The following is a 19,348-nucleotide window of genomic DNA, read 5'->3' on the forward strand; positions in this document are numbered from 1 at the left end:
AATAAAATTCAGGGAACTCTATTTCAATGTCTTCCTCCACTCGACTCCGCAGCCCCGATGAGTCCCTCAAAGAGAAGAAGTTGCTGTCCCAACCCTCATTACTACAAGATGTGGGGCTAGATATGCTTCACTATACAGAAGGGAGTCTTAGCTTTAAGGGATCATGGGATTGCTCCCCTGATCACCCTGCAGCTGCTAACCATCTTCTAACTCAGGGGTGGGCAAACATTTTGGCTCGAGGGCCACATCAGGGAATAGAAATTGCATGGCGGGCCATGAATGCTCCCAAAATTGGGGTTGGGGTGTGGACTCTAGGGTGGGGCTTGGGATGAGGAGTTTGGGGTGTAGGAGGGTGCTCTGGGCTGGGACCGAGGGGTTTGGAAGGCAGGAGGGGAATCAGAGCTGGGGCAGGAGTGCGGGAAGGGGTGCAGGTTCTGACTGGGAGTGCAGGCTCTGGGGTGGGGCTGCAGATGAGAGGTTTGGGGTGCAGAAGGGTGCTCTGGGCTGGGATCGAGAGGTTTGGAGAGCAGAAGGGGGATCAGGGCTGGGGCGGGGGCTGGGGAGAGGCTCAGGGGGTGCAGGCTCCAAGCACCGCTTACCTCCAGTGGCTCCCGGAAGCAGTGGCATGTCCCTTCTCCGGCTCCTATACAAAGGCACGGCCACCAGGCTCTGCACGCTGCCCCATCCGCAGGGCTCCCATTAGAGCGCATAGGAGCCGGAGCAGAGCCATGCTGCAGATTCCGGGAGCTGCGTGGTGCAGCCCCTGACCCAGCGCCCCAGCCGGAGCGGGGCCGAGCGGCATGGTCCAGCGCCCCAGCCGGAGCGGGGCCGAGCGGCATGGTCCAGCGCCCCAGCCGGAGCGGGGCCGAGCGGCATGGTGCGGCCCCAATGCTGCACCCCGGCCGCAGCACGGCCGAGCCGCGTTGTGTGTGGCTCACAGGCCGGCTTAAAGCTGCTTACGGGCTGGATCCGGATCCCTGTTCTATCTCCAACTAGGCTGCCTCCCTCCGCTTTTGTCATGAGTACTATGGCTGGGTCTACATCAGTCTTTTTCCCCCTTCAAAGTTTCCTGCTGTTACTATCGCTGGTACAGCTTCAATGACCACAGCAGCAGTGGATGCATAAGTGTGAGCCAGTTGCCAGGGTTTCAACCACAGTGTCATCTAATCCTGCTCAGAGCAGATCTAAACATGGCGATTAAAATGGCAGTTGCACCAGCACCTTATTTACAGCAGCGCTCCGATTGTTGCTACCAGGGGTAGAGCGATGGTTGGGAAATTTAGGAAAATATAGCATAGGCAAGATCAATGAGATTCCCTCAGAAAGCTCAATGGGAAGGAGCTACAGAATTTAATAGGCAGGAAACCTGTAGGATTCTACAGAAGTTACTTATAAAATTACGATCTCTTCCATTGTTGTTTGCAATGTTGTTGTGTAATCCTGTTGGTCCCAGGATATTAGAGAGACAAGATGGGTGAGATAACAGCTTTTACTGGACAGCTTTTAAACTTCTGTTAGTCTAGTCGGGAACTCTGTGTAGCTTGAAAGCTTGTCTCTTTCACCAACAGACATTGGTCCACCTTGTCTTTCTAAAAATTACAACATTAAAACAATAAAAAACCACCCTATAACATTCTAGAATTAAGATATAATTGTCTATTAGGAGGAGGACAGCATTTTTCAAAAGGATGGTGATTATCTCTGAGATAGCAGTTAAAATCTCTTGGGGTGCTAAATTATCCTCCCGGCATTTTTTAATATACCAATATCAAGTTAATGATGCTGGCCTCACTTCTTTCAAAGGTGAGAGTCAAGGATACAACAACACTTCAAGGGGGACTTGAGTTGGTGAAAGAACAGTAAAGAAAACTGCTCAGTGTTACAGTGTACAAATCACTGTGGGTGAGAGTATAACCAATAGTTCTGCCTCTGCTCTGGGCAGCAGAGCCAACAACGCTATGTGGTTGTCTTGCACTTAATCCCAGATTTAAGGTTCATTTCTGGAATTCGCCATAATAAAACCAAGTGAAAAATAAATGGCAAGGCATTATATCTTTGAGCAAATATCAACCACTGCACCAACAGCCAGTCAGATTTATAAGAAAAATAACTGATGGGTTCATTTGAAAAACATGCAAATTTCAGTTTGTTTTAAGTTCATATACAGTATACTAAATACAATGATTCATGTTCTTAAAAATTAATTTTTTTACAGTTTTGCTTATTTTTTCAATGAATATAAAATAAGAATCAATGTCAGACTACTAGTAAGGACTTCAGCTTTCCAAATCAAAAAGCATCAGCCATGAAACCATCTTTTTGTTTCAAAATAATGAATGAAAGCACATCTTTTACGCCAAATTTTTATACAAATCTAAATAAAATAGATAAACCAAATGCACCATTCTATACTGTGGGATAAAAGTATTTCATGGTAAAAATGGTATTCACATTATTTCACAGAAATATATCTTCATATTTACGTAAAACTGCAATTTCAGATGAGAACTTGTTTATATACCTATATGTTGTATTGATATTCCTGATGTTTTATTGGCATATGACTAAAGAGCATAGTTTCTACTACAATTCCTACTAACTCAGGCTACATGAACTTGCAGCAGAAAAAGAAAAGATATTTGGATATTTGTTTGCCTTTTCAAAACACAAAAATGTATATAGTAAACTTTTATTTTGAAAACTTAGTTTGGACCTTTTTACTTCTTTATAATAAATGCTGGAAAGTTTTTCATCCATATCTCACCAGCCCAAAGACAGAAGAAGTTTTACTGAATGGTTTTTATATTAGAAATTCAGGTACTGTCTATGCCTCTTTACCCTGGCAGAGTCTATGGGCCACTGGAGAATCAGCATTATGAGGATATCATAGATATCAAGCAAGAGAAACATGGATTTGGGGAGGGTAGCAGGTGGCAGGAAAGATTTATATAAACTAACACTTTTGTTTACACCTATTTAAAATCAAACTCCAGATGGCAGATCACACATTTTGCAGCATCCCAGAGTTCAAATCTAGCTAGCTCTCTCTACCAGCGGCAAAGAGTCCTGTGGCACCTTATAGACTAACAGACATATTGGAGCATGAGCTTTCGTGGGTGAATACCCACTTCCACTCTATCACTCTCTACCACTGACTTACAGTATTCATTTATCTTACTGTCAGCTTAAGTTCTCCCCTCTTACCCCCTCATTATTTCAACCACCCCCAACTATTATAAGAAAGGAGGTGAAAATCTGGCAGCAAATGTGGGTAATGAAAGATTCTAGCCTTCATCTTGAAGCATCTCTTATATACTGCTGAAGATGAAAAGCATAGGGTATCACTTGCACAGAAAAGGGGATGGATAAACTTATTTCAATGGGATACGAATATTGATGGTTACCAACTGTATAGTAAAAACTAATTAGATTATGGAAAAAGGGATAGTGCAAAAGAAAGCATTATTATAAACATTATTACATGATTACATTAAAGACCACGTAGTAGAAATAAAGGTAGAAATTCCAAATAATTAATACAAATATAATAGCGGGAGTTAAAGATGTACTATCAGTCTCCAGATGCTTGATGGAAGTATTGGAACAATATGCTGAACAAGGTCAATGAAGAAAAAAAAAATAAAAAAGTAGCAAATCTTTACTATTATCAAGCTAAACAGCTCAGAAGATATAGTGACTTGGTAGGGACAAGCACATTCTCAGCACCACAAATGACAGCCCACTCAACTGAGTGGAAACCCATTGACTTCAATTAGGTTTGGATCAGACTCTAAATACAACAGTAGGAAGTTACTTTCTAAACAGATTTATTTTAAAAAAACAACACCATTTAACTTTTGCTTTTGGGTTTTAAAGCAGTATTTGTCAAAGCTGAAGCAAGTCAGCACACTCCTAGAATTTTAAACCATTCTCGCTTAAGGACATCAAGAATATAAATATTTTAACGTATAGATGATGAATAATCCATCTTTAGAAGTTCATAGTTTTAAAAATACTGAGTTAATTTTCTTCAAATATGGATTGTTTTTCTTTCCTCACTGAACAAACCAAGTTCGAGGTTTCCAACTTCAGCCGTTTTGGAGATATGCGTGCATAAGATTTCAATCAGAATAGCACTGAAATCTTTTTATGACTACTCATACCTCAAAATAGACTACCGGTTTTGCTCAGACATGCCTAAAACTTCACCTTTGGGTTGAGACCAAACATAAAATGTTTCATGCAGATAGAAATTTGTTTGAAAAAATCATGAAGAATTAATGAGAGGAATTGGAATGGAAAATGGAACTCACTCTCAACTAAAGTATTACCTACAGGTATATGGTATGATATGGAAAGGGAGATAATCACTTGACCTAAGATAAGCCTAAAAAATTCGTAGCTGTTTCATCAAATGCTATTTTAAAACTAATTTGCCCTTTGGTGTGAACAAGTCTGAAGTCTGCACATTACCATTCTCCACTAGGAAATCTCATCTCCTGGCATCAGAGGGTTAATTACAAGTGTTTCCATTTGTGGTTTTGAGGACCAGATTTTATTCTATGTCAGCAAAACAAAGAAAGGAGATCTATTACATTTCAGAAACAATGCTAGAAAAAGCAATGGCATGGCAGCAAATATATTACAATACTTCCATGTGAGAAAGTGCTTAATGGACTTTGAATAGAGTTGGTGATGTAGCAAACAGACAACTTCCCAAAGTAATGCTGATCTGCATAGCTAAAGGCTAGCTCAGAGTAGGGGGAAAGAAAAAAAAACATAGGACCAAGAAAATCCATTAATCTCAACTCTGAATTTCTGTATCAATCCATTAGGATGAAAATGGAGGACAGGATGTGACCCCCCTTGCCCTCTGAGGGTATGTCTTGCTTAGGATAAAAGCTTTGTTGTTAATGCAAGGGGACTGTTGCCCTCGTACTAATATTCAGTGAGGGTATTTTGGTTGGCTAGCTCCAAGTACTCAAAGGGGAAGTGTCAATGGGGAATCAGGACCCTGAGACTGACAGTCCCCAGGAACAATGGGGAGAAGCCAATGCTCCAGGTCAGCCTGAATGACAGGGCGGGCAGGCTAATCACGGAGTCAGGAGGCCAGGGAGGTCCCGTCCTCCGTGTGAGCTGGAATTGCCTGGATCAGACAGAGTGGGGCAGAGCTAAGGAGAAAGCAGGGGCCCAAGCTGAGCTGGGGAGCAGAGCTGTGCCAGATCCAGAGGGACCAGAAAAGCAGCCCAGAGAGAGCAGACCCTGTCCTGAGAGCAGAGCTGCAGCCCCAAAGCCAGAGGCACAGCCCAGAGAGAGCAGACTTGCCCTGGGAGGAGAGCTGCAGCAACCAGAGCCAGAGGGGCCAGAAAAGCAGCCCACGAAGCAAGTCAGTGCTGGGAGCAAAGTCATAGAAGCAGCCTGCAGAGCAGACCTGTCCTGGGAGTAGAGCTGCAGCAACCAGAGCCAGGGGGGCCAGAGAAGTAGCCCAGGGAGCTGGAGGCAGAGCAGCAGCCATGCTGAGGCAGAGTGAAGATGGAGCTGGGGCTGGAGCAGTCCGGGGCCGGGTGTCGTGAGCAACTGGGAAGAGCGAGCGGGGAACCTGGACAGTGGGCCCAGCACAGGGAGCCGCCTCAGCCAGGAGGCTCTGCAGGCCAGACTCGAAGAGGGAATGATAACCCCAACAGGGTGGGGGCAATGCTGGGAAGAAGGGCCCTGTTACCTAGAGCGAGTGTCCAACCCACAGCATCCCTGCAGCACAGCCAGGGCCGGAGAAGGAGGCCTGGGACTTACAAGGAACAGACTGTGAACTGCCCTGGCATTCCAGAGACACTGTTTGTGATGTTCCCTGCCACAGAGTGGGTTGATGTGTTTCCTTTAACCTTTCCCATTTCCCCTTATTCTTTTTTAAATTAATTGTTGATTAAATAACTTGCATTTGCTTCAAATTGTATGTAATAATAAGTGGGTCAGAGAAGTGCCCATTGCAGAGAGAGTACCCCAGAGTGTGTTGTGCTGAATATGACTGAATATCTTCCTTACCAAATTTAATAATTGATTTGGAGAAAACAAGAGGAAGAACTTCTAAATTACCTGAAATTCTTAAATAAGGCATTTTTAAAATACATCTAAATTCAAAGATACAGATCAAATAAATCAATCTATTTACATTTAGGAAGCATGACTGTGGAGCTACACAGCTACCAGTTTCAAATTATAATACACAGACAAGAGTTCCATTTATTAAACTGCTCATAGCTCTTTCCATATCTACTAGAAGCAAAACCTCTGCCAACATGTATCTAATGAATGAAAGGTCAACAGTCAAAACCTAAAAGCAATACCGAGAAGCTCACCAATGAGCCAGCTAAGCCACAGTTTCTGCTTTAAGTCATCAGTTGATGGAAGAAGTAAATGTTGGCTCTACCAAAGTAAATTATGATAATTTAGAGCCTATTATTGTTACAGGGGGGTACAGAAAGACGAAGCGAGAGTTTTGGGTTGATTTTTTCTGGATTATTGAAAATTTGCTTACATGCTTTTAAGATTTCCACCTAGTGGCTATATTTATTCATGACTTTTTTTAAAAGTTGATATGAACTTTTCACAAACATTGTATAATACAACACAGCACACAGCACTGAAGTCAAAAGACTAGAATAGATGTTTTCCACAGGAAGACACGAATACATCTCAACCCATAAATAAGAAAATTCAAAAGTAACTGTTAGATTTAGTTTTGTCCTGGGACCTCAAAAACATTTTGCAAACACTGTTCAACAAAGCTGATGAGCACCTTCTGAAGTGCAGACATCTATGGGTAAGGGTGAAATATAGATATGAGAGACTTCCAGGGCCAACATAACCACCAAGGATTTCTTGTGATGAACCCCCACACCCAAATGTAGAACTGAAGTCACAAAATTCAAAGAATTCTATTTATTTGGTGTAGCACACGGATTCTCGTACAAACTCAATACCCTGCAGACACTACCAGCATCTAACCCTCACACATCTCTTCTCTGTCTACCACCTAAATGCCTCTTCACCACCCATTTTCAAAGTTGGCCTCTCCACTGCTACAGCAGCTGTGTCTTACTGCTCTGGTGTTTCTGCAATGCCACCACAGTAATACCTCCTCCAATAGCATTGCTTAGTTAACTCTCTTAATGCATAGGGGTGCCATGTGATTCGTTAAATCTTAATTCACATGAATTTTTAAAAATAGATTGCAGTGCATTGAAGACTGCAATCCAGGTATTATAAAATAACAAGGAAGTGTTTAATTTGAAATTAATTTACATAGTACTTAATATATCACCTTAAAAATAATTTAGGAGGGAAAGTAAAAAAATACTTTATCTTGACCCATATGCCCAATTTCTGGGGAAGATATGAGCTATAGTTAAAAAAATGTAAACTATATTTTCACAGGAGAATTCTAAGAAGAACCACTTATTTTATGTAAAGTTGCTAATAAAAGTAGCAGTCTATACACAGAGGAAAATGGTTATTTGCTAAGCGCTGCCCATGTGCATGGCACCCTACAAGATATAAAAATAAATCTCTGCACCAAAGAATTTACACTTTAAAGAGATGATGCATTGCGAACTGATGGCCTACCTGTGCGCTTCCTGTTTTTCCAGAACACCTCCTTTGTTTTGTGTTGCAGTGGTTGGGCAGAGCAAGACAGTAAAATCCTGGCACTAGTAAGTGACAACTAAAGTTATTCACTCTCAATATACAAAATATTTCAAAAATCTTTGTTCTTTTCAATTTGCAGGATTCTCAAACATAGTAGGCATATTCAGGACAAATACTAGTGAAACAAAATCACTTTAGCTACAAGTATGACTTGGTCCTAAGAGCTAAAAGAATTTCCTTCAATCAGCTGTGTTCATGTAAGAGAACAAGCTTCAGGCTTACAATGGAGATTTTGAGTGTATCTGTGTTTTTATATACATATATATATAAAGTCTGTGAGAGTAATGGCACTTTTTCTTATATCACTCATTTATGGCAAATCTAAAAAGCTTTCCTAAACCGAACAATGGGTTACAAGTTATTTCTGTGATTTACAGATGCTTCTAATGCTTTGAACAGACAGCTTATAAAAAGTTGCACAGAAGAGATAAAGACCAATGATTTTATTTCACTGAAATATGGGGTAGTATATTAGAGAACATAGTTTTGCATTGTTAGTGGGACAGTTATATTTACAGTCACCTATAACAATGTCTAAGTAATGTACCACTTGCTTTTAGTAAAACTTAAAAAAAAATTATAAAATGGAATTTGATTTCATATAAGAAAGAATTCTGAGCCAATATATTCTCTAATACCAGAAAGCTATAAATAAATAAAAAGTAAAGATATTTGTATTTACATCTTATTTGGATATATACCCCAAAGTATTATAAGCTCTGGATCACTTACTAAAAGTCAGTGGGAAGAACAGGCTCTTAATTCAGTGCCATTTGTTACCATGCAAGTCCTGATGTCAAGATTTAAACCACATTCATACCTACTCAAGTATAGTTGATAGAATTCATTCACAATATGCTCTTTCATTAGATTTACACACAAACTTCACCCATTCTTAGATTCGAAGCAACAAACAAACATTTCCAGGAAACAATTTGCTATTCTTCACTGATTTTGTTAAATTGTTTTCTTCTAAATCACATTAATGAATTAAAGAGGTAAGAACAGGAATAACTGGAAAACTAAGTCACTAACAAATCTAGATTCTCAACATATCCATTCTGCAATAATTTTTTTAATTCTTCACAGTGTAATGCCTAACATTTAAGTGGCTGAAACTCACATTTAAAAGGTTCTTACTTTTTTGTAATAAAGTGCAAAAAAAAGTAATTCAATTAGTCCCGTTATAATTGGAGAGTATGATGTTTCCCTGATGACTTACAAGGGGAAACTATCAATTTCAAGTTCTAGTTTAAATTAAATACATAATTTCTAGCCTTCACTAATGCAAAAAATAATCTTCTGACTGTGAAGCCTCAGTGGTTCTCAACCAGGGGTACATGTACCTCTAGGGTACGCAGTGGTCTTCTAGGGATTACATCATATCATTCAGATATTTGCCTAGTTTTACAACAGGCTACATAAAAAAAATGCTAGTGCAGTCAGTACAAACTAAAATTTCATAGAGAGAATTACTTGTTTATCCTACTCTATATACCATACACTGAAATGTAAGTACAATATTTATATTCCCATTGATTTGTTTTATAAATATATGGTAAAAATGAAAAAGTAAGCAATTTTTCAGTACTAGTGTGCTGTGACACACTTGTATTTTTATGTCTGATTTTGTAAGCAGGTAGTTTTTAAGTGAGGTGAAACTTGGGGGTACGCAAGACAAATCAGACTCCTGAAAGGGGTGCAGTAGTCTGGAAAGGTTGAGCGCCACTGATCTAAGTAAACCTCTGCAGACAGATTCAGTGTCTCTGCTGTTGCTCAAAGCTTTCACAAATCCAGTGAACTTGACAAGACTGGCCAGTTTCATTGTGGTTATTCAAAAGCCCAGACATCTATGAAACTGACAACCACCAGGGCAATTTCATGCTACTCTGCTTCAGGGGTCAGCAGCAGGGGGAATGACAACACAGAAGTCCACCAAATAAATGGTGAGAGAGGACTTCAAATTTATGAGACATCTGAGTCAAAGTTATGAGGCAATATAAAATATGCATCAACCAGATCCAGGGACAATACACTGGTAGGGACACCTGCACTCTTCCCTTTCCCACATTGTTTGATTTGGCCTTGGGCTAATAAGCTTAATCCTTAATCAATAACTTTTTCAAACCAGGACTTCATTGCATTGCATAAGCAGGGCGTTACTCAAAGTGCAACTTGCCCACGACACCAGGGCTAACTACATTCTCTCTCCACAAGTCCCAAAAGGCTACATTAACCTTCCCTTCCTGTCCTAACCTCCCCGGATACACGGCTAAAAACAGGTGCCAGGCCTCACTCCAGAGAAGGCTGCATTTCACTCGCGGGTGAAGGGACTTCTGCGGGTAGGTCCCGCTGGGTGAGCCGTGTTTTGCTCTGGGTTTGCACGCTGGGGCGCTGGCAAGGTAAGCAGCAAGGACATCCTGGGGAGGGGGAGGGGGGGCTGCTGAGGGACTACACCCCTGTAAGAGTCTGACAGCCGGCGCCCGGGACTCCGCAGCAGCCCAGGGGCCCGGCCCGTGTACGCAGCCAGCTTGGGGAGGCCCTGGACGGCGAGAGGAGAAAGAGGGACTCGTGGGGGCGGGAGGCAGAGCCGGGGAGCGCCGCGGGCATCCCCCAAGGAGAGGGGCTGGAGAACAAGGGGCTTCTCCCTAGCCGGGGGGATGGCGGCCGGGCGGGCTGAGGGGGCTGCAACAGGAGGCAGCGGAAGGGCAGCCAGGCTCTCACCTGCACCAGCAGCGCTTCCCGCTCCCGCCGCCTCCGCTCCTTACGCGCCTCCAGGCTCCGCTCGCTTTCAAAGCCCCCGGACGCCATAGCCAGGAGCTGCCGTAAAGTGACGGCGGGGCGCGGCTCGGCTCGGCTCGCAGCGCGGCGCTGGCGGGAAATGCCGTAAAGTGAGCGGCCGGCGGGTATCCGGGTTGCCGCCCGAGCCCTGCTGTGGAATTCCCCGCCGGGACTCGCCCTGGGGCCCTGCCGGCCGCTCCCGCCTGCGCCCGGGATGGAGCCGCTGCGGGCCGGGCCGGGCGGCTCTATCCCCGGGGCGTCCTCAGCCGTGCGCCCCCGGCGCCCTGTCCAGCAACTCCGGCCGCTCTCGCTCGGTCGGCATCGCCTGCGGCCGGGGAGCCCACCCGGGGCTGCCCCCGCCTCTCGCTTCTTTCAGTGGGGAACGTTTTGTTTCCGACCCCCGGAGGCCCTTGGCTTCCCCCTGCTGGGCTGCGGGCTGGATGCTGAACTAGTCCAGCCCTTCCCTGGGGCCCAGCCCCGCTCTTCCCCATCTCTCCATGCACCCCACGGACCAGTTCGCTTCGCAAACACTTTGAACAACCCAGTCCAGAAATACGTTGTGATGCCAGGGCTGCCACAGTGCACAAGCGTGAGGCGACCTCGGCATCTGGCCTCTCCCTTAGGACAGAGCTTTCCGGAGCCTCGGAGTTTTAATCTTCTTCGGTCACTTGCCATAATTTCCAAGTTTTGCTTTGGTGGTGGCTTAATAGACAACACGGGTTTTGTTTCCTGAAACCCTAATCTTGCTACCAGCTCCGAGAACAGATCACTTAAATACCTAGAATGAAACCTTCCCCCAGGAGCAGATCAAACCCATCCCCATCCCAGCTACCGGACTCCCACAAGGGTCTTCCCACAAACTATTAGGAAAATGTCAGTGTAATGTCATTTAATGAATTACCCTTTTTGCACTTTATTACAATAAAGAACTTTTGAATGTGGGTGCCAGCCACTTAAATGTTAGGCATCATGCTGCTAAAAAGTATTTGAAGAATTGATATGCTGAGAATCCAGATTCGTTAGTGATTTAGTTTTCCAATTATTCCTGTTCTTACATTTTTAATTAATGGATGTGATGTGGAAGAAAACAATTTAACAAAATGAGCTCACTTCATCGGATGCATACCGTGGAAACTGCAGCAGACTTTATATACACACAGAGATCATGAAACAATACCTCCTCCCACCCCACTGTCCTGCTGGTAATAGCTTATCTAAAGTGATCATCAAGTTGGGCCATTTCCAGCACAAATCCAGGTTTTCTCACCCTCCACCCCCCCACACACAAACTCACTCTCCTGCTGGTAATAGCCCATCCAAAGTGACAACTCTCTACACAATGTGCATGATAATCAAGGTGGGCCATTTCCTGCACAAATCCAGGTTCTCTCACCCCCTCACCGCCCTCCAAAAACCACACACACAAACTCACTATCCTGCTGGTAATATCTCATCCAAAGTGACCACTCTCCCTACAATGTGCATGATAATCAAGGTGGGCCATTTCCAGCACAAATCCAGGTTTTCTCACCCCCCCCCCCCACCCCCATACACACACAAACTCACTCTCCTGCTGGTAATAGCTCATCCAAAGTGACCACTCTCCCTACAATGTGCATGGTAATCAAGGTGGGCCATGTCCAGCACAAATCCAGGCTTTCTCACCCCCCCCCTTTTCTTTTTTTCCCCGGGGGGACACACACACACACACACAAACTCACTCTCCTGCTGGCAATAGCTCATCCAAACTGACCACTCTCCATGTTTAAATCCAAGTTTAACCAGAACATCGGGGGGGGGGGGGTAGGAAAAAACAAGGGGAAATAGGCTACCTTGCATAATGACTTAGCCACTCCCAGTCTCTATTTAAGCCTAAATTAGTAGTATCCAATTTGCAAATGAATTCCAATTCAGCAGTTTCTCGCTGGAGTCTGGATTTGAAGTTTTTTTGTTTTAAGATAGCGACCTTCATGTCTGTGATTGCGTGACCAGAGAGATTGAAGTGTTCTCCGACTGGTTTATGAATGTTATAATTCTTGACATCTGATTTGTGTCCATTTATTCTTTTACGTAGAGACTGTCCAGTTTGACCAATGTACATGGCAGAGGGGCATTGCTGGCACATGATGGCATATATCACATTGGTGGATGTGCAGGTGAATGAGCCTCTGATAGTGTGGCTGATGTTATTAGGCCCTGTGATGGTGTCCCCTGAATAGATATGTGGGCACAGTTGGCAACGGGCTTTGTTGCAAGGATAAGTTCCTGGGTTAGTGGTTCTGTTGTGTGGTATGTGGTTGTTGGTGAGTATTTGCTTCAGGTTGTGGGGCTGTCTGTAGGCAAGGACTGGCCTGTCTCCCAAGATTTGTGAGAGTGTTGGGTCATCCTTTAGGATAGGTTGTAGATCCTTAATAATGCGTTGGAGGGGTTTTAGTTGGGGGCTGAAGGTGAGGGCTAGTGGATAGTGAGTTTGTGTGTGTGGTTTTTGGAGGGCGGTGAAGGGGTGAGAGAACCTGGATTTGTGCAGGAAATGGCCCACCTTGATTATCATGCACATTGTGTAGAGAGTTGTCACTTTGGATGGGCTATTACCAGCAGGAGAGTGAGTTTGTGTGTGGGGGGGTGGAGGGTGAGAAAACCTGGATTTGTGCTGGAAATGGCCCAACTTGATGATCACTTTAGATAAGCTATTACCAGCAGGACAGTGGGGTGGGAGGAGGTATTGTTTCATGATCTCTGTGTGTATATAAAGTCTGCTTCAGTTTCCACGGTATGCATCCGATGAAGTGAGCTGTAGCTCACGAAAGCTCATGCTCAAATAAATTGGTTAGTCTCTAAGGTGCCACAAGTACTCCTTTTCTTTTTGCGAATACAGACTAACACGGCTGTTACTCTGAAACCTTTAATGGCTAGCAGGCCAGCCCCTGTTCTATACTCTCACTCTAACTTCAGAAATCAACTGTGCTAATAATAGAATGTGGTCTACCCAAACTTTTACTCCAGCAGTGAGACACTGACCTTTGCAGAGTGAGTTACCATTTCTCATTTAACCCTGTCCCTAAGAGAAGCTGCATGGTCAGTGGTGACTGATTTTGTAAATGTCTGTACTGCTTGTGTTCCCCACTTGCCTGTAGTGCTCTGTGTGACATTTTCCATAGAAAGAAAATTGTCAAAAAGCCGGGGGTGGGGGGTGGGAATTCTTTCCACTGAGTGTGATTCTGTACAATTCACCTTAAGCAGAAAGAAAAATTTCACAAGAAAAATGTGCACTTTGCTCTGAGAATATGAAATGTGTTGGTAACAGTTATGGGGAAGCTGGGCATATCCTGCTTGCTGCTTTGTGAGGTCTCGATCTGAATCTTAACAATGGCTTCTGAAGCAATCACACAGAAGAAATGTCACAGCCAACGAGATGTGAGTGTGTCAGGTGAGATGTGCAGAGGCCAAAATGGGCTAAATCTAATTCAGTTCCTAGCCTTCTGTTAATTTCTAAAACAATCCATTTCTTGGTTTGCTACTTGTGTTGCTGAGAAAAAATGACAGTTCAGATTGGTATGGGAACATCCTGCGGTTCAGTGAAAGAAATAAAAAGTCAGTCCCATGAGAAATTATAGAAAAAAGCAAAGGATGATATAATTAGAGGGTATTTTTTCTTTTATAAAAAGAAAAGCAGTACTTGTGGCACCTTAGAGACTAACCAATTTATTTGAGCATAAGCTTTCGTGAGCTACAGCTTATTTCATTGGATGCATACTGTGGAAAGTATAGAAGACGTTTTTATACACACAAACCATGAAAAAATGGGTGTTTACCACTACAAAAGGTTTTCTTTCCCCCCGCACCCCACTCTCCTGCTGGTAATAGCTTATCTAAAGTGATCACTCTCCTTACAATGTGTATGATAATCAAGTTGGGCCATTTCCAGCACAAATCCAGGGTTTAACAAGAACGTCTGGGGGGAGGGGGAGGGTAGGAGAAAACAAGGGGAAATATGTTACCTTACATAATGACTTAGCCACTCCCAGTCTCTATTCAAGCCTAAGTTAATTGTATCCAATTTGCAAATAAATTCCAATTCAACAGTCTCTCGCTGGAGTCTGGTTTTGAAGTTTTTCTGTTGTAATATCGCAACTTTCGTGTCTGTAATCACGTGACCAAAGAGATTGAAGTGTTCTCCGACTGGTTTATGAATGTTACAATTCTTGACATCTGATTTGTGTCCATTTATTCTTTGACGTAGAGACTGTCCAGTTTGACCAATGTACATGGCAGAGGGGCATTGCTGGCACATGATGGCATATATCACATTGGTGGATGTGCAGGTGAACGAGCCTCTGATAGTGTGGCTGATGTTATTGGGCCCTGTGATGGTGTCCCCTGAATAGATATGTGGGCACAGTTGGCAACGGGCTTTGTTGCAAGGATAGGTTCCTGGGTTAGTGGTTCTGTTGTGTGGTGTGTGGTTGCTGGTGAGTATTTGCTTCAGGTTGGGGGGCTGTCTGTAGGCAAGGACTGGCCTGTCTCCCAAGATTTGTGAGAGTGTTGGGTCGTCCTTCAGGATAGGTTGTAGATCCTTAATAATGCTTTGCAGGGGTTTTAGTTGGGGGCTGAAGGTGACAGCTAGTGGCGTTCTGTTATTTTCTTTGTTAGGCCTGTCCTGTAGGTGACTTCTGGGAACTCTTCTGGCTCTATCAATCTGTTTCTTCACTTCTGCAGGTGGGTATTGTTGTTGTAAGAATGCTTGATAGAGATCTTGTAGGTGTTTGTCTCTGTCTGAGGGGTTGGAGCAAATGCGGTTGTATCGCAGAGCTTGGCTGTAGACAATGGATCGTGTCTCTGACTGCTAGTCAGGCACGCTGGAACAGACGCTACCTGGGCTGCTGGGGAAGAGGCATGTGTTTCCCGCAGATTTCTTCTGCATTTTTCTGCGTGGGGGGCACAGAAAACTGCACACCATAAGAATTCTGCACCCATGCAGGCATGCAGAATTCTGTCAGGAGTAGCATTTGTATGTTATGCAACATTATCTAGAGTGTCATAGTGTAGAGTTTCATTACTATGCACTGAGTTTAGAGTGCTTTGCCCCCGTTGATGCTTCAGATCCCTGGTCTTCTACCACTAGCTTCTACATCCTTGGGATGTGAGAACTATCTTCATGCTGCTGGGTCTCTTTGTGGGTCCTGCAGGCCAGTTGGTGCTGTGCTCTCCTCATTCATGTGTTTCAGGCACAACCAGAAGAGGAGATCCAACTGGAGGCATTGCAGCACTCACAGAGACTCAACTGTGTGGAAGCATCATACAAAGCTCTCCCACCACAGTGAGAAGGGGGAGGGGGAAAAAAGAGTCATGAGAGGACATGCATACCTGGAAACTTCCAGAATGTTTAGGGCACACATTTCCTTTCTCTGAGTGAAAAATGATCATTGAAGAAACTATTAGAAATCTGAATTTAACCACCATGTGGAATTTCCATGCTTTTTTCGCTTGGTGGGACATCATAAGGTCTTCTCCTCCTCCAGCTTCACTTACCGAATTTAAGAAAGTGTTTTTTAATGTTTTAATTTTACAATGAGTTAAAAGGAAGGTATAATTTGATTTATAGTCATGGGATCTCAACTCCTGGCCCAATAGTGGCTTAAAATACTATTAAAGCAATGTTCTTAAGGCCTGAGGCTTTGCCCTTGTGACAGTCCTTGACAGCAAACCTTCTAGAGGTTGTAACATTTTTATTTAGCTTATATCACAAATAGAAAATCAGCTCATTTCATTTTGCAAGCACAAATCATCCTCAGGCCCACCTTATGGCAGGCAGGCAATAGTAATTATACAATCCCCCAGCATGAGTTCCAGCCTCTGAATTAGAAAGAGGATTGTATTGTGTGAGGAGTTTTCTATTAACTTTGTGCATTGACCTGCACCAAAAGCAGATCCAGATCAGGCAGGGACAAATGCAGTGTCTTTTCTGGTCATTGTCAAGTTTCAGCCAGTGTCTCTCAGTATGATTCTCTATATGTTAACAGCTATAACCTGCAGGTTGGTTCCATGTCCTTTGGGCCTGGTAAAATAAAACAGGTGGAAGAGGGAGCAGCGTTAAGTCAACTGTTGGCTATTGTATTTAATGCTTTTCTGTTGAAGGGCAGTGTGCCGAAAAGAAGGGACAGAACTATTTAGTAAGTTTCCATTAACCTCCCAAGCAAGCCAATAAATCCTCAAGATCAAGATTAATAAAGGCTGCTGACACATAAAAGATAATAAGCATGGATAATTGACAGCCGTCATTTCCCAGGAGATCATTTGCCAATTAAGCTAGTATACTCTCCATGCCATACTCTGGCTGAGAATCAGCTCAAAAGGGGCCAAGAAAAGCACAGGACCTTAGATTACACCAAAATTGCTTTACTACCCTCCTAATAATGCTGGCCCAAAAGGGAAGGTTAGATGTTAGAGACATGGCGATAGTTAAAGAATGTCAATTTAAAGAGTTGTTTTCTTGTAAATGGACCTAAGAACTACCCATATTTGAGGGGAGTTCCAGCTTCTGTATTTGGTTCTGTGAATCTCTGTTCTATCACCCCTCATTCTCAATGTGTATGTGATACCACTGCAGAGAATGGAATGATTTTAGGCTACCACAGTTGTAGAGCAACCCCCGCACAGAAAAGCTTTGCCCTTATTGTAGGGAGCTCCATTGTGCTGTGGAGCAGATTTATGGACCAGTCTTTGCCCCCAAAGCTTTAGTCATTCTTTTAGATGCTCAATGGCCTAGGCCCAGGGTGTCTTGAAGATAAGGATGAGATCTTGAACTTGGATTTAGTATTCTATGGAAAGCCAGGATAGGGAGTGGAGGACAGGTTTAATGTGTTTTCATGACGCAAACACACACACACAGTCCCAGGAGGAATTCTGGCTGAGTGCAGCATTGCATCTCTCATATACTCACATTTTTAAAAGCCACACTCTAACCCAAAGAGAGCACGAAAACAAGAGGATTAGGAAGAGAAAAAATGCAGGTGGGGCAAAGGTCATGTAGACTCTTGTAGGTGAGGAGAAGAATCTTGAACATGATGTATCAAGTGGCAGGAAGCAAATGAAGGGATTCAGGCAGGGAATCAACATAGTCTGAACAGGTCTGAGAATGATTTTAGTAGCATCATATTAAATAAACTGATGTGTGGGAGAAGTTAGAAGCAGTGAGAACAGACAGGAGACATTGCCAATAAAGAAGATGAAGAGATGAGCAGCCCACAAATAAGGGCTTTGGTGTGGGGTATTATGAATAGAGGGTAGATCTGTGATATGTTGAGAAAGAAGAGAGAGATTTGTGCTGGATATATACAGAGAGAACTTTGAGTCAAAGAATGGACCGAGACTGTGCATTGTGAAAACTGTCTTAAACTTGCAATGAGTTTTGCCTTTTGGAGCTAGTATTGCAGGATTCACTGTGATCCTTTTATCCTAGTTTTAAATATTGTCATGCCAAAAATAGAGTAATGGTGGAAGAGAGCTTCAGAAGTCTGCAAAGGACTGATTGCATCCCTGACAAGAATGCCTTAGCAGTCCTTTTATCGGCTTTGGTTGAAGTTTAAAATATTAAAGCCATCCAAGAATAAGAAGGAACATCTGAACCTATACACTGATGTCTGACTAAAACTGATGCAAAATGTGTTTTTCATATATTTTGCTTTGAAATACACAGCAGAAAAAATAATGAGCTAGTCGAGAAAACAAGATGGGCCAGTCAGCAGCAGCCAATAAACCACATTTTAATGTTTGCAATCTGTAAACTATGAGTAGGACTTGAAATGATTATTACAATTTAGATCTAGATATTAGACTAGATGGAATATCAAGACTCACAAGATCAGTCATAAAACATCTTGCACCTATTTGTTCTACTGTGCTGTACCTCTGATCAATCATTTTCCATAAGACCTAGATCCACAAAGGGAATCAGGCACTTAAGTCCCAAATATTAGTGCTATTGCAATCCCCAAACCCGTACTCAGCTTCAGCTTAATCCTGTAGGCAGTTAACAAAATGTTCACTATAAAAGTTCCCTTGGCACCTACATCTCTACCACTGGGCATGCACACTGCTGCCTATCTCATGCCTTAGCCCCAGCACAATCCTCAGACCAGGTGAAGATAGGCTGGGCAACACCAATGTTGTTTGCGGGGCCTGATCCGTTAGGCATGTGCTGAGCACACCAACCAGTTGCAGGGAGAAGGAGCCAATAGCCTCCCTTATAGCCGTCAGCCTATTAGCTAGCGTATTCACCCTGCCTGGCTGTAAGAGTGGGTTTGTATTCCCTCCAGCCTAGATTTAGGGGCCTAACTCCTTGAGAAGAATGGGGCATAGGACACACCCCTCTCCTCAGCACTTGCTGTTGGCTAATTTAGGCAGCTCCTTGCCTACCCTACTGGGTCTCAAGGACTCTCACTGACAGTTTAAGTGATCCAGAACAAAGATATTCTGGAGGAAGGTCAGAGCAAGTCTTCAACAGAAAGCCAGTGGCCCAGGACATTGAAGACACAGAGTCAGAATGGCTGTTAGAACTATTGTTGGTTTGGTTCTTGGAAGGGATGGGGATTTGGTTTCATCAGAGGGTTAACCTACCCAGAGAGTGAGGGAAGTTGTATCAGCAACAAGGGGAGAAGAACTTTGCCATGTGTCCACATTACAAAAAATAATGTAAGTGGTGCCCTTGTTGACAGCAGAGAAAGCAAGGATTGAATGGGCACAGAGATCAAACTACCATCTCACCCCTCAAAAGTAGTCCCAACAGATCAAGACTAATACAGGCTAGCTTGCTTGCTGCTCCCTGTGGTCCCCACTCTGTGGCAAAATGAAAGGCTTTCTTCTCAGG

General features: G+C 43.5%; 1 protein-coding gene across 1 annotated transcript in view; it reads right to left on the reverse strand.

Annotated features, from left to right (window-relative positions):
* Positions 1-10,638, reverse strand: part of CWF19L2 (CWF19 like cell cycle control factor 2) — a 168,712-nt gene extending 158,074 nt beyond the window's left edge. Inside the window, exon 1 of the mRNA XM_048844425.2 lies at positions 10,426-10,638. Within this exon, the coding sequence (XP_048700382.1) occupies positions 10,426-10,512 (87 nt within the window). The 5' untranslated portion in view covers positions 10,513-10,638. The remainder of the gene's footprint in view (positions 1-10,425) is intronic.
* Between the last annotated feature and the right edge of the window lie 8,710 nt (positions 10,639-19,348).

This window comes from Caretta caretta, chromosome 1 (genome assembly GCF_965140235.1).
Source record: "Caretta caretta isolate rCarCar2 chromosome 1, rCarCar1.hap1, whole genome shotgun sequence".
NCBI classification, from domain to species: Eukaryota; Metazoa; Chordata; order Testudines; family Cheloniidae; genus Caretta; species Caretta caretta.